Source organism: Rhea americana, unplaced genomic scaffold, assembly GCF_003343005.1.
Source record: "Rhea americana isolate MKP2758 unplaced genomic scaffold, rheAme1 scaffold_396, whole genome shotgun sequence".
NCBI lineage: Eukaryota > Metazoa > Chordata > Aves > Rheiformes > Rheidae > Rhea > Rhea americana.
The window spans coordinates 201,184-213,175 of NW_028186530.1; the positions used below are offsets into that span (position 1 = coordinate 201,184).

The 11,992-nt window shown below is 53.9% G+C and overlaps 1 protein-coding gene across 4 annotated transcripts in view; it reads right to left on the bottom strand.

The window, feature by feature from the left end:
- Positions 1–2,582: 2,582 nt before the first annotated feature.
- Positions 2,583–11,992, bottom strand: part of TXLNA (taxilin alpha) — a 9,932-nt gene continuing 522 nt past the window's right edge. The window contains exons 2-12 of one of the 4 annotated variants that reach the window (XM_085313788.1): positions 10,223–10,374; positions 8,763–9,101; positions 8,150–8,241; positions 6,954–7,124; positions 6,023–6,217; positions 5,707–5,826; positions 5,358–5,432; positions 4,749–4,841; positions 4,221–4,316; positions 3,426–3,798; positions 2,583–3,114 (exon numbers count right to left, since the gene is read on the bottom strand). In XM_085313788.1, the coding sequence (XP_085169914.1) occupies positions 3,448–3,798; positions 4,221–4,316; positions 4,749–4,841; positions 5,358–5,432; positions 5,707–5,826; positions 6,023–6,217; positions 6,954–7,124; positions 8,150–8,241; positions 8,763–9,101; positions 10,223–10,340 (1,650 nt within the window). In that variant the 5' untranslated portion in view covers positions 10,341–10,374 and the 3' untranslated portion in view covers positions 2,583–3,114; positions 3,426–3,447. Of the gene's footprint in view, positions 3,799–4,220; positions 4,317–4,748; positions 4,842–5,357; positions 5,433–5,706; positions 5,827–6,022; positions 6,218–6,949; positions 7,125–8,149; positions 8,242–8,762; positions 9,102–10,222; positions 10,375–10,918; positions 11,522–11,992 lie in introns of those variants that run through there. The other 3 variants (XM_085313787.1, XM_085313789.1, XM_085313786.1) reach the window with 3 other exon arrangements.

Here is an 11,992-nt window from a genome sequence, read left to right on the forward strand (position 1 = left end):
CCGGCCGGGCGCCTCCATCCGCTAGGCCCCTTCGCAGCAGCGGGACGGCGCTGGCCGGCGGAGGCTGCGCGACCCCCTTCGTCCACAGGCTCTGGCCGCCCCCCTCACCTCCCCCCGCCCCGGGCAGCGCAGCCCCACTGGGGGGGACACTGACCTGTGCCAGGCCGCGGTGCCTGGCGTGCGGTGCCGACGAGGGTCGCGTCCCGGAGCGGAGCCCGCAGGCACCGCGTCCCAGCTGCAGGCCCAGGCTGGGATTTGCATTTAAAGGGAAAGGGAACTTCCTCCAGCTCCCGAGGCGGCGGCACTGCCGGACACCGCGCGTCCGGGCAGCCCACGGCGCGCGAGCGGGCCGTGGGGCCCGGCCTGCAGCCCAGCACCAGCTACGCACGGGGGGATGAGGGCAGGATCCGGCCCCCAGTCACACAGAGCAATGGGCCTGTTTGCACAGCAGGGGCCTGGTGCGGACGAGGGCCAGCCCCCGCGCGCCTTCCCCGGGGCGCYGGACGCCTGCCTGTGCCGACCGCTGCCACGCGGCCTCCCCTTAAATCAGCTCGGGCTGCTGCTCACAGGCGCTTATGCCGCGTCCCCCCGTATGACCCGTTTCTCAGCTTTTAGTATCTGGATTCGTGCGATCGCAGGAGCCGTTGCCACAAAAACAAGCCTCCAGGCTTCTCACACAGGGACAAGGGTAGGGACAAGAGCAGCAGCCCAAAATGAGCAGCAGCGTTCAATTCTTACTTAGATCATTGCAGGATTTTGAGCCAGTCTTAGGAATTTAGAGGTGATGCGAATGCCAAGGGCGGGCTATTCCGGGGTTGATCCCGCTGGTGCCAGGACGTTTCCCCCCGCAGAGCTGTTCCTGGGGGACGGCAGGGTCGGGCGCACTGGAAGGAGGGCGGCCGGCTCGCGCCTCCTGTCCGCCGAACCCTCTGAGCCCTCCCCGGGGGCAGGGACGCCCCCGGCCGCTCATGCCCTGCCTGCCCAGAGGGCCTGGGTCAGCGCTTGTTTCCTCGAGAGAAGTTGGGGCCTTTCTGCTTCCCTGCCAGGAGCGCGTGAGGCCGAGGGCCCGCAGAGCCGGCGGGCGGTAAGGCCCGRCGCCCTGGACCTCTCCCCCAAACGCTGCCTGGTTAACGCGGTAGCATCAAGCGCCGCAGCTCTTCCTCCCGCCGAGCTCCTTGCTTTGGGGACGTGCAAACAGGGGAGAAGCACAAGGGCTGCTCCAGCAGCGGCGCCCACCGCGCGCGGCCTCAAGCAGCCCGTCACAACCAGACCTGCGCGGGACAGAGACACCAGAGACACCAGCGGCGAGTTTGTGAGCGTTTCTATTGGGTATACGGATACATACAACAGACCCCACGCAGAGGCTACCTCTAACGTAACAAAAAATAAAGGGGTTGCGACTCGTGAGGGGTTTTACTGAAAAACAGGAACGAAAGTCCAGCGACAGGCTGCAGCCCTTGCTCAAACACGCCGCAGGGGAACAGCTTAGTCCCCCCAGGCCAGAGCTACGTTCGCTCGCTCAGGAAGGGCCGGCTCCTGTCGGAGGCAGACGTGTCCCTGTGCTGGAAGGAGCAATACCGAAAGTGAAGGASCAGAAGACAAAATCCAAGCTAAGTCCCGGGGAACGTGTCCCACAGCACGTTTGAGACTGCGGCTCCGCAGAGGCTCGTTAGACGCTGTCTCCTCTGCAGATGACTGCGTTTGTTAAAACTGAATTTTCTGGAAACCTAGTGGAGGAAGCGGGGTGCAGAGAGCCAACTCCTGCCGGCTGCTCCCTCCAGCAGYGAGGCAGTTCCTTCACAACGGTGCTGTACGTTTGCGGAGAGAAGACAGAAGAGCAACCGTGTTGCCAGAAGACAAATTAAAATTGTTCCACTAAATACATCCAGCATGAGGAATGGCTCAGGCCAACTCACTTCAGCTTAAAGTAAAAGGAAGGCAATGCTGAAAATAAAGTCTGTTGTAAAGAGAAGCTGCAGCAAGAGTTTCTAAACAAGCAGGGGTCTCCCAGAAAGAACAAGGAACAGAAAAAGTCTTGAGAAACTAAGTAGAAGTCCCCCAAGCACCGTGCTGGCAGGCCTCATGTGTCTGTCCTTAGATGAACTCTAAGCACAACATGGTCCTTCAGGCAGAGCACTTCGGCATTTGTCCGCCCCGTCCTGCGGACGGGAGAGGCCACAGGCRTCCTCCCGGACACAGCAGCGGTGGTGCAGGCAGGGTGACAGCAGGGCACTTGGGAGATGCTCTTCTGACAAAGCGAACAGGAAAAGAAGGAAGAGCCTGTCATAGCCCCCGAGCACCATCACAGCCTGACGGGAGGTGAGACCCTGCAGCGGGACCAGCCCAGAGCATGGTCCTTGTGGTGGTCCCAGGATTCAGCTTAAGAAGCGAGTCAAGGAGCAGACAGGGTTTATTCTCCTGGAAACCCAGCTCTATAGACACCTCTGAGACTGCCCCACTCAGCACCGTGGGATGGGCGCCTGRAGGTCCAAACGCAGGGAAGAGGATTTCAGGGGGAAGGACTTCTGTCCCCTTGCACAACTGGTCACACGCGCTTGTGCAAAACATTTAGGAATTAGACCTTTGGATTAACTGTTTAATACACTTGTGCACATGTGCGTATAGCAAAGAGGCAACTGTGAATCATAAGGCTATTGAGACATTGGCAGGTTTTGGGAATAGCAAAGGCCCCGTGGGGGGCCTGTGTGTACCAGGCACCCACAATTACTCTGCTTCTTTTTGTTCCCATTCAATACACAAAACCCAGACAACAGAGGAAAGACAGCCTCTTTCTCCCCCGTTTGCTCAGCTCACAGAGGAGAGAGAGCTGCCAGTCAGGACGTGAAAAAAACAAAACAAAACAAAAAGAAAAATTAGAGCAAGTCCAGGAGCTCCCTCCTGCCTGGGGCTGGATCCAGAGGAGGAAGGGAGAAGCCAGTGCTGGGAAACACATTGGCTCTCCCCTTCTTAGCTCTAACTCTCCTTGAGCGCGTTGATCTGAAGCTGGAGGAGGCGACACATCCATCTGTCCCAGTGCCGCAGGCTGGAGGAGGGCCGGGGCAGTTCCACACACCTGCTTTCCTGAGCTGTGCTAGATTTTAGGGGAGTCACAGCCTGCCAATGACAAGGTCTTTTAGTGAAAGGACGATCAGTTGAGTCTCCATATATTATTCACACACATACAGGGAGGTGGGTCATTGTAGTTATCATATATATCCATATATAAAGTGTATGTTGCCCTGCACATTATTTTATATATCATATATATATCATTATTTATATATAATTTTAAAAACCCTCCAAAAACCTAAACTAGGAAGTCTCAAAGCCCGTGGAGGGCTGTCCCCTCACACCTGTCCAAGGACTGGGAGAGGGGTATCAGGTCAAGTCTGTGGAAACATTCATGTTACCCTCCCTTGCCCTACCTCTGGCTACTGCACAGCAGGCTCAGTCAGCGCCCTGCGTGCGTTCCTCAGTCCCACTCTGCCCCAAGGCTCCTATGCTCAGTTCTCCCGGGCTCTCCGCAGGGTCCGTGCTGTGTGTCGGCTTTCCTGAGTGAAGGCAATCCTCAGCCGGGCGCTGCTCTGCCGGCGCACCTCCTGCTGCCGCCTCAGAGCCGTCCCGAGATGGGTCCTTCAAAGGCTCCGACAGGTCCGCGTCTACCCGGGGCGCGTGGGCACACAGGTCCTGCACCTTCTTATTGAGGTCGTTGCGCTCCGTTTGCAGGGCTCGGCACAGTTTCTCCAGGCGCTGGATTTTCACCTGAAGCCCCTCTAATTCCTTATCTCGAAGGGTTTTCTGCAAAGAGAAAGGCAGCTCAGACTTCACCACTCCRGGGAGGAAGGCAGAAAGGGAGAGATGAAACCCCAAAGGGAACTCAAGGGGAATATATTTGTGACTGAGCAAACTTAGTATTCAAAGGACTAATGTCACTGCTTCTTTCCCCATTTGCCCCATGGAAGCCAAATGCAGCTGAGACCATCTCAGACTTCCAAGCACCTCTGCATTCATTAACCCTCACTTCTGCTACATGGTAAGAGGGCTCCTATCCTCATGTACAGGGAAGGAAATCAAGCTGAAGGGAAACACAGTTCCCAGCATACGGCATGCCCGCAACAAGACAGGAGCTGTCCTGTTRTTCCTCAGCTCCGACCCAAAGCTATAAATCACCAGCTGCCTGAGTCAGCACAGGAGAAAACAAACAGCCAGAGCCTCCTTACCTCTTCAGCCATTTCCAAGAGAGCCTTGTTGCTGCTCTCCCAGCGAGAACGGTACATAGTGGTCTCCTTCTCTAGCTTCTTGATTTTCTTAGTCATCTACAGAACCACAGCAACAACAACAAAAAAGAAATAAATAAGCCATATGCAGGATGCTGCAGTCAGTTACACGTAGGATACCTTCCAATGGTATCCCACTTTCCCAGCACAGACAGTGAGATGTTGCTGTCCTTGCTGGCCTGGGAAATGTCTCCTCGTCTTGCTGGATTCAGTTTCTCCAGTGGGAACCATGCCACAGCAAATCCAGGAGCCAGAGATAGCCCTGCTTGTTCTGATACATACAGGGCACAGCAGTCACCCGACAAGGATGGCATCTGTCTTCTACAAGCAGCCAGCTCATGGCCAAATTTAATACCAGTAAAACTGAACAAAACCAAAGAGCTGCTGCTTCTTGGCTTGCAAAAGCAGCGAGGAGAGACAGGCAGTGCCTCCAGTCCACACTAGCTCTGCGGGGCAGTGACAGTTACCCACCTTCTCCATTTCCTGCTTAAATGTTGTGAACACTTCACTGCTTTTGGAAAGGGTGTTCTGGAATTCTTCAAACTTCTCTGTGTATAGAGCCAGCTGTGGGAAGAGAAAAGGTTACAGTCCCTCACTGCCTACCGTGGCACCTGAGAGCCTCCCCATTCAGCCCTCCCCAGGAGAGGGGGATATTTCAGCCATGATCTGAACAAGTTATCTTGGGGCTGGACTTCACAACAAACTCACAGCACAGAGCTGCTTTGCCAACACAGGCACAGCAGAACAATCCTTCTGCTTTCTTACAGGGACATCCTCAGAGTGAATGTCTCCTGGCCTCAACACAAAGCACTTGCAGGGTCCGATTCAGCAAGGTATGTTCACATGAAAGACTCCAGCCCTGGGAAAGGTGCTGGTAAAACCAAGGGCCCTTTCTCCAAAAAGGCAGAAAAGCTGCAGGAGGCTCACGATGTGCTTTCTGTTTTGACATGGACTCACTAATGTAAAATTCAGGGACAATCCTTCCCTGGAGTTTTCCACCTTAAGAAGCTTAAGTGGCTCATCCCTGCTGAGGGAGGAAGGAAAACAAAGCAGGCCAAGCACACAGACCAGGTAACTCACCTGCTGCTTAAGATGAGTCTCCTGTTGCTTCATCAGCTCACACATCCTCTGTGACTCCACAGCTTCCTTCAGCAGCTAAGGAAGAGTAAAAACAGTTACCTTGCTGCCACCAGAGAAGGGTTTCAACATGCCCCCACATGGCTGATGCTTGGCCTGGAGACAGCAGAGAGCTGGGAGAAATGTGAAGAGCGGTGCAGGGCTCCAGTCTCACTCCTGAGGCAGCTGGGGGAACAGGCCTGGAGTGGTCTGATCCAGACTGGGCTCTGCACTCAGAAGCTTGATAGTAACAAGCCTCCACATAGAGATGAAGCAGAGTTTGCTGCCATTAAGGAATCACGGAAAGACTTACAAAGTCCTTCTCCCTCTGGTGTCTCTCCTCTGCCTCCTTCAGCATTTCCTGTGCTTGCTGGAGCTTGGCATCCACCAGCTGCTGCTGCAGGTCCTTGTGTTTGAACACCTTATCAATGTGCTGCCAAGGGAAACACGCCACTGGTCACTRACATGTTCACCTGGGGCACTGTTGCCCACATAGCAGTGGCAGTGATCCTAAGGGAAAATCCCAGGAATCCAGAGGTTCCCTCTCCCATCTGGTCCCCAGGGACACAGTGCTGGGCAGAATGGAAGCACCAGAGCAGCCCTACACCAGGCCTCCTGCCCTGACCCACCTCCTCCCGCAGCTCATACTGCTCGATGAGCTTCTTGAGCCGCTCTGCCAGCTCCATGTTCTCCTGCCGCAGCTTGGAGTTCCTCTCGTTGTGTTGCTCCATCTGGAGCTGGATGTCGTTCAGCGTCACCTGGAAGTGGGATGTCACCTCCTTCCGTTTCTCCTCTTCCTCTCGTGCACGCTGGACACCCTCTTCCTGTGTGAGGAGGGCAGAGACAGCAGGACCACATCAGCCCCTGTGCTGGACAGGTAGGTGAGCAATCCTGCCCAAACTGTGATGAACCCACCTGCCTCCAACTATTGCTTATATTAATTGAGAAGGCACCTTGGGCCACTGCCGGACTGCCCGCCTCAACCTGCTCTGGGCTTTTCCCTCCATTTCTCCAGTAAATAGGCCCTGAAATAATGCTCAGGCACACTGGATAAGTTATGTTTTGCTCTCCTAGATGTCTGTATGGATTTACCTCAAGGGCAGAGGTGGGCAGCACTGCAGAGCTTCTTCGGGATATAAGTACGTGCAGAAGTTTGCTGACCTCAGAGAACTCCCCTGTACAGCTGCAGCTCTAGCAAGCAGCTGGACTGATGGTAACCAACACTCCAGGCTGCTGCTAGTCACGGTTACCAAGGGACATGCTAGGTCCCAGACACTGCCCCACTTGCCTTCCCCATGACATTTGGGCTAGTCCACAAAGCACCCTGCTCTTCTCCACTCAAGACAAGACCGTGAGTGCTGACCTCCTTCCCTCGTATCGCTTGCCTTTCTTGCGAGATGATGGCTTAAGAACAAAATCAAAGYGCTGCCCTGGACAGTGGACTGTGGGCAAACACGGGCAAAGGTAAGTCTGCCAGAGTGGCTTGCAGCACCAAAGCAAACAATCCAAGTGCTTGAGATCAAACAGCTCCTGGAGTAGTGGGAAAACCAAGGCACTTGCCTTGAGGGTACGATTGTGTCTTTGGAGCTCGCGGCACAGGCTCTCCAGCTTGCTGCGGGCCAGGATGGCCTTGCTGTGCTCGCTCTGCAAGTGGTCCTTCTCTTGCACCAGCTGCGTCTGCTTCTTCTGCAAGATCTTCATCTGTTTCTGGGAGTTACGGTGTTCTTCCAGCTATGGCAAAGGAGCAAAAGGAACAGATGCAGCAAAACACATCAGAGCCATGCACTGTGCCCTTGGGAGGGGACTTGGGAATCAAAGAAGTGCTTGCTGCCTTCTGAGAGGARGACAAGAGCTTTAGATCACAAAGCTGCCACTTTAGAGCAGAGCAGGACTGCCAGAGTCCAAGATCGCCTCAGACACAACCTTTCTGCTTCCCAAATTGATCATCCTGCTGGAATCTGAAAGACTCACACATTTATCCAGCACTTCAAAGCACTGCTCAAACGGAGCAGAGCTCCGAGCACATGGCTGGCTGCACAGCAATCCTGAAAACTCCACTTGGATGTGCACAGAAGGCCCAATAATTCTGTGCACTGAACYTAGGCACATGCCTGGATCTCCTAGCCCTGGTAAACGTGGCACATGAGAMTTATTGGAATTTTTATATGCACATTCAGCCATGCGACACGCAGCAATGAAGTGACTCTGGCAAACACACATTTCTCGTCAAGAAATTATCATCAGGAACACAATGACCGAGTAATAGAGACTGGAGAAAAGCATTCATGTTGTCCTCTGTCACAGCTGGGCCTGTCAACACGCAGCTGAGCGCTGCCTGCGGAGAGAGATCGAACACGCAGGCCTCAGCCTAGCAGACCTGGCCACTGTACTCTCCTCAGACACGATGGGCAAGAGATGCAATATTAAAGGAGGAGAGAGGAAACAGACCTGAAATCCTCTCCCATACAGATCTGCCAACAATACTTCTGTCCTGACTTGCACGTCTGCAATAGAAAATAGCRACGCCCGGACAGACCAAGCAATATCTATCTTCTGGAATTTAGATATCCAGGGATCCCAGAACACACACTGCARAGCTGCATGAGAGTAGCTGAACCAAGAGCCATAACCTCCCAGCRCCAAGGAAACAAACAAACAAAAGTAAACTACAGCCATCTTCCGCCTCATCAAACAGTTTCAGTGCTTGCTCTGGACTGTCCTTCCCCAGAGCCTGGAACGAAGAAATAAGGACTCACCAACTCAGCGTATTTCTTGCACAGTGCCGCCAGTTTCTCCTCTGGCGTGCTCAGGGTGTTCAGCGTCTGCATCAGCAAAGTGATTTCTTTGCCTGGAATGAGACATACATTTTTAAAAATTCTATCTCCTTTACACAGCGTTCTGGCTCATAAAGCAAGGATAGGAGAGAGAAAACAGGCATCTCTAYGTGCCCTATCTCACAGTCACAGCTACCATGTCCAGTGCCTTCTCTGGACTCTGCCCCATAGATTTTACTACGTACAGCCAAGGGGGAACTGAAGCAAGTATGGGGAAACTTGGCTTTCAGAATAGGCACCACCACTGGGCTGACTAGGCAGAGCTGTGCCTAGCAGAAGGGAAACGTGCAGAACTGAGAGGCTGCAGCAGCATTCAGGGCCAGCCAGTGTCTTTGCAGCACTCAGCACGTTTCCTCACRTACCACAAGAACAAGATGCCATATTGTTTCCAAACATGGATGTACATCAAACACATAAGGTGCTTATTTCACCAAGGGCAGTCAGTGCGGTATTAAACAAACAAACAAACAAAAAAAATCAGTGCCTGCACTGAAGTTCTCAAGCTGCCTGCATACCACACCACGGAACCTCTTACCAAGGCCTTTGGCTTTCTTCTTTTCCTGAGCCCTCTTCTGATCCCGCTCCCCACACTCCTCGCCAGGTCGAAACTCTTCAGTCCCCTTCGAGCTTTCTTTCTCCCCATTCATCTCAGGACTGCCCGACTCCTGGTCGCCGTTCCTCGGGGACTCGCTACGACACTTCTCTGCTTCTTCCGGCTCCGCGGGCTCACTCTGTCCACCGTCCTCGCCTGGACCCTCCTGGCTGGCATCCACACAGTACGTGTTCAAGATGTCCTCGAGCTGTCTGCTTAGCTCTTCAGAGACGTCACGCACGGCAGGCCGGGAGGACTTCGTGTCCTCCTGTGCGAGAGGAGCTGTGGGAGACGAGAACGCAAAAGCATGGTACTTCCCCCACACGGTCTATTCTCTCATCTCTGCTGCAGTCCTATAAACACAGCCCAGGGAAGGTTTCCCCAGCACCCCACTGCACCAGGACAAGCTAAACTTGCAGCAACATAAGCTGCTTTGTTCTGGCTGCGTCTCCAGCCAGCTGCCCTGACAATAGAGGTGCATTCCTCACAGCCTCTCTTTTGATCACCAGAGCATGACCAAGCCCCTGACATCTGTCAAGAGCAAAATTTCACACMCCCCCACCCTTTAAGGAAAGCAGGTTTTGCATGAGCTTTTCTTCACAGGAACAGCCTGCTAATATCCTTGGAGCGAGGCTTTTAAAGACAACAATAGATTTAAAACCCAAGTTAGTCTCTTTTGTCAAACATAGAACAGCTGTATTGGGTCAGATCAAAGGTATCTTGTCCCTAAGAGCAACTAACAGTGGATGCTTAGGAAAGAAGTAGGCAGTCYATCCCTCAGCACACTTCTTAGCTTCCAAAGATCCCTCAGATGAGAATTCTTGATGACAGACAACAGTTGGTTATTAAACTAACTCTATGCACTGGGCATTTGCTACATCCCACATTTACAAAGCATCAGAACATAAGGCACCTACTTTATTAGCCATGTTTTTCTTCTTCCAGACAATTATTTTTACAACTTGAAAAGTGCCAGAAACAGGGCAGGTCACTCAACATARCACTGTCCCAAGGAAAGAACCGTCTGCCTTTTTCCAGTATGGGTTCCTTAAGGTCTAAGCAACAGTAAATAACCCATCATGTTCAGGTCAGGATCAAAGGCAGATGAAACTCCACACTTTGATAACATATTCCCGTAGGAAGCAGTAACTACTTAAGAAATGCACATACACAGAAGCGAAAAGAAATAAGGATTTTCTGCTCCTGACATCACAGCTGCTCTTATACAAGTAAAAAGGGTTGGATACAATAGCCCACCCTCCTACAGAAAAAGCAACAGCTCAACTCTTTTCAGGCTGGAAACCTGCGCTCCCACTTTTCCTGTGCCTCGCTGCTCGGGCTGTCAGCACTGTCCCTAGCCACCGACAGGGAGCTGCACATCCCGGGGCCTGCGGGCTCCCCACCTGCAAGGGGTGCTGCGGCCTCAGGTAAGTCGCCTTCCTCCAGCACCAGGCTGCTGCTCATTTTGGAAGAACTAGCAGGCCGCGGAGCAGCTTTGGTCTCCCCACCTTGGTTCTTCATCACGACTTTTCTCCCCTCTCAGTCTCAACAAACCCTAGTGAAAGAGAAACAGCAACTATATTTAATTTTAAGTAACAGTTTAGGGGATCATAGCAGGATTCATCACTTTGCTGGGGAGTCAATGACAACTGATGCACTCAGAACAGAGAAGCAACTCGTTCCTGGAGCGGTTGCTTCCCTGCTGCCAGCTGCCACTATCCCACCTGCGGCTCAGCGCAGAGGAAAGCAGCATGTTGTGGTTTGTGCCTCACCGCAAAGGCTTCTATATCAGAATAACTATTCCTCCAGTGGAGAAATACTGGAAGCAGTCTCTTTTAGGGGCAAGGCAGCAAATCCCAAATCACGCACAGCACATAGCTTTCCTAATCTGTAGGGCACAACCTTCTCAGCACTGTTACTTCCCCCTGCCCTCACCAYGCTTTCCTCTTAGAGCATTTCTCCCCCTGCTAACAAGCATGTTCTACTGCTGAGAGCGATCAGTGCATGCGAACAGCAAAGCCCTCTCCCTATGTGGAAGGCCCACAAACCAAAGCCTGCACGGGAGAAAAGTCAGCACCAACTAAAACAAAAATGCATACCTGGCTGGAGGAAAGCACCAGCTCCCAAGCACAGCTGGAGCTCAGCGCTGAAAAGCTTAACTAGCATCACCTTGAGCCACAACTAACAGACCAAGCTCAACTCCCAGCTCATCTCCCTCCTCTTTCCCCCAGCAGGGTATGTTCTTTATAACTCTTCCCCCTGCACCCTCTGCTCCAGTTACAATACTAATTACAAAGCAGAGGCTGCCAGTGCTCCTACAACCAAAGGATTGTTCAGCAAGAGCTGGGAAAAAACTGTGCTGCARTTTTGCAGTAGTCACCCAGTGGGACTTGGGCTTTTTCTCAGAGAGCAGCCCAGGACACAGCTTATGAAGTAAAAACAGGAGAAAATTAGGTGCAGGCGCAGCAGCCAAGCACATGTATCACCCACCCACGGGGCTGGCAAGGCTGCCTGCCCTCCCACGGCAGGCCCGCAGCACCCAGCACGCTGCTCTCATGCCCTGAGGCACTCTTTTTCCTGGTCTGCTGCAAACAGCAGAACTCCCATGCGCTTCCCCAGGCTCCGGCAGCCGATAACCAGCTCCACGGCACCCCACGCGCCCCACCTCGGGCTAGAAGCAGCTCCTCCAACCGAGCCCTGCCTGACCATGCTGCACCCAGCCTGGCACCCTGCACAGCCCCCTTGTACCCCCGCCTCCTGCCCCACTGCCACGACAACCCTTCCCTTTGCCCTTAATACCCCTGCRCTGCCCCACAGCAAACGCTGCCACTCTTGCCCCTCTCCCCAGTGAGTACCCCACACCCGCCCCCAGGCAATACCTGCCCTCCAGGCCCCTGCTTCACACAGCAATACCCCTACCCTGCCCCCTCATTAATACCCAGCCCCTGCCCCTCCACTAGTACCCCAAAACCTGCCCCCCTGATCACTGCCCCTATCCTCTGTTATACTCCAAAATTCACCCCCTGGTCACTACCCCCATTCCCTGTTACACCCTCAAATCCACCCCCCCCCCCCCCCCCCCCCCCCCCCCCCCCCCCCCCCCGCCCCCCGCTGCCCCCGTTCCTCCCCCCCCCCCCCCGACCCGGCCCTGCCCTCGTCAACACCCCGCCCGC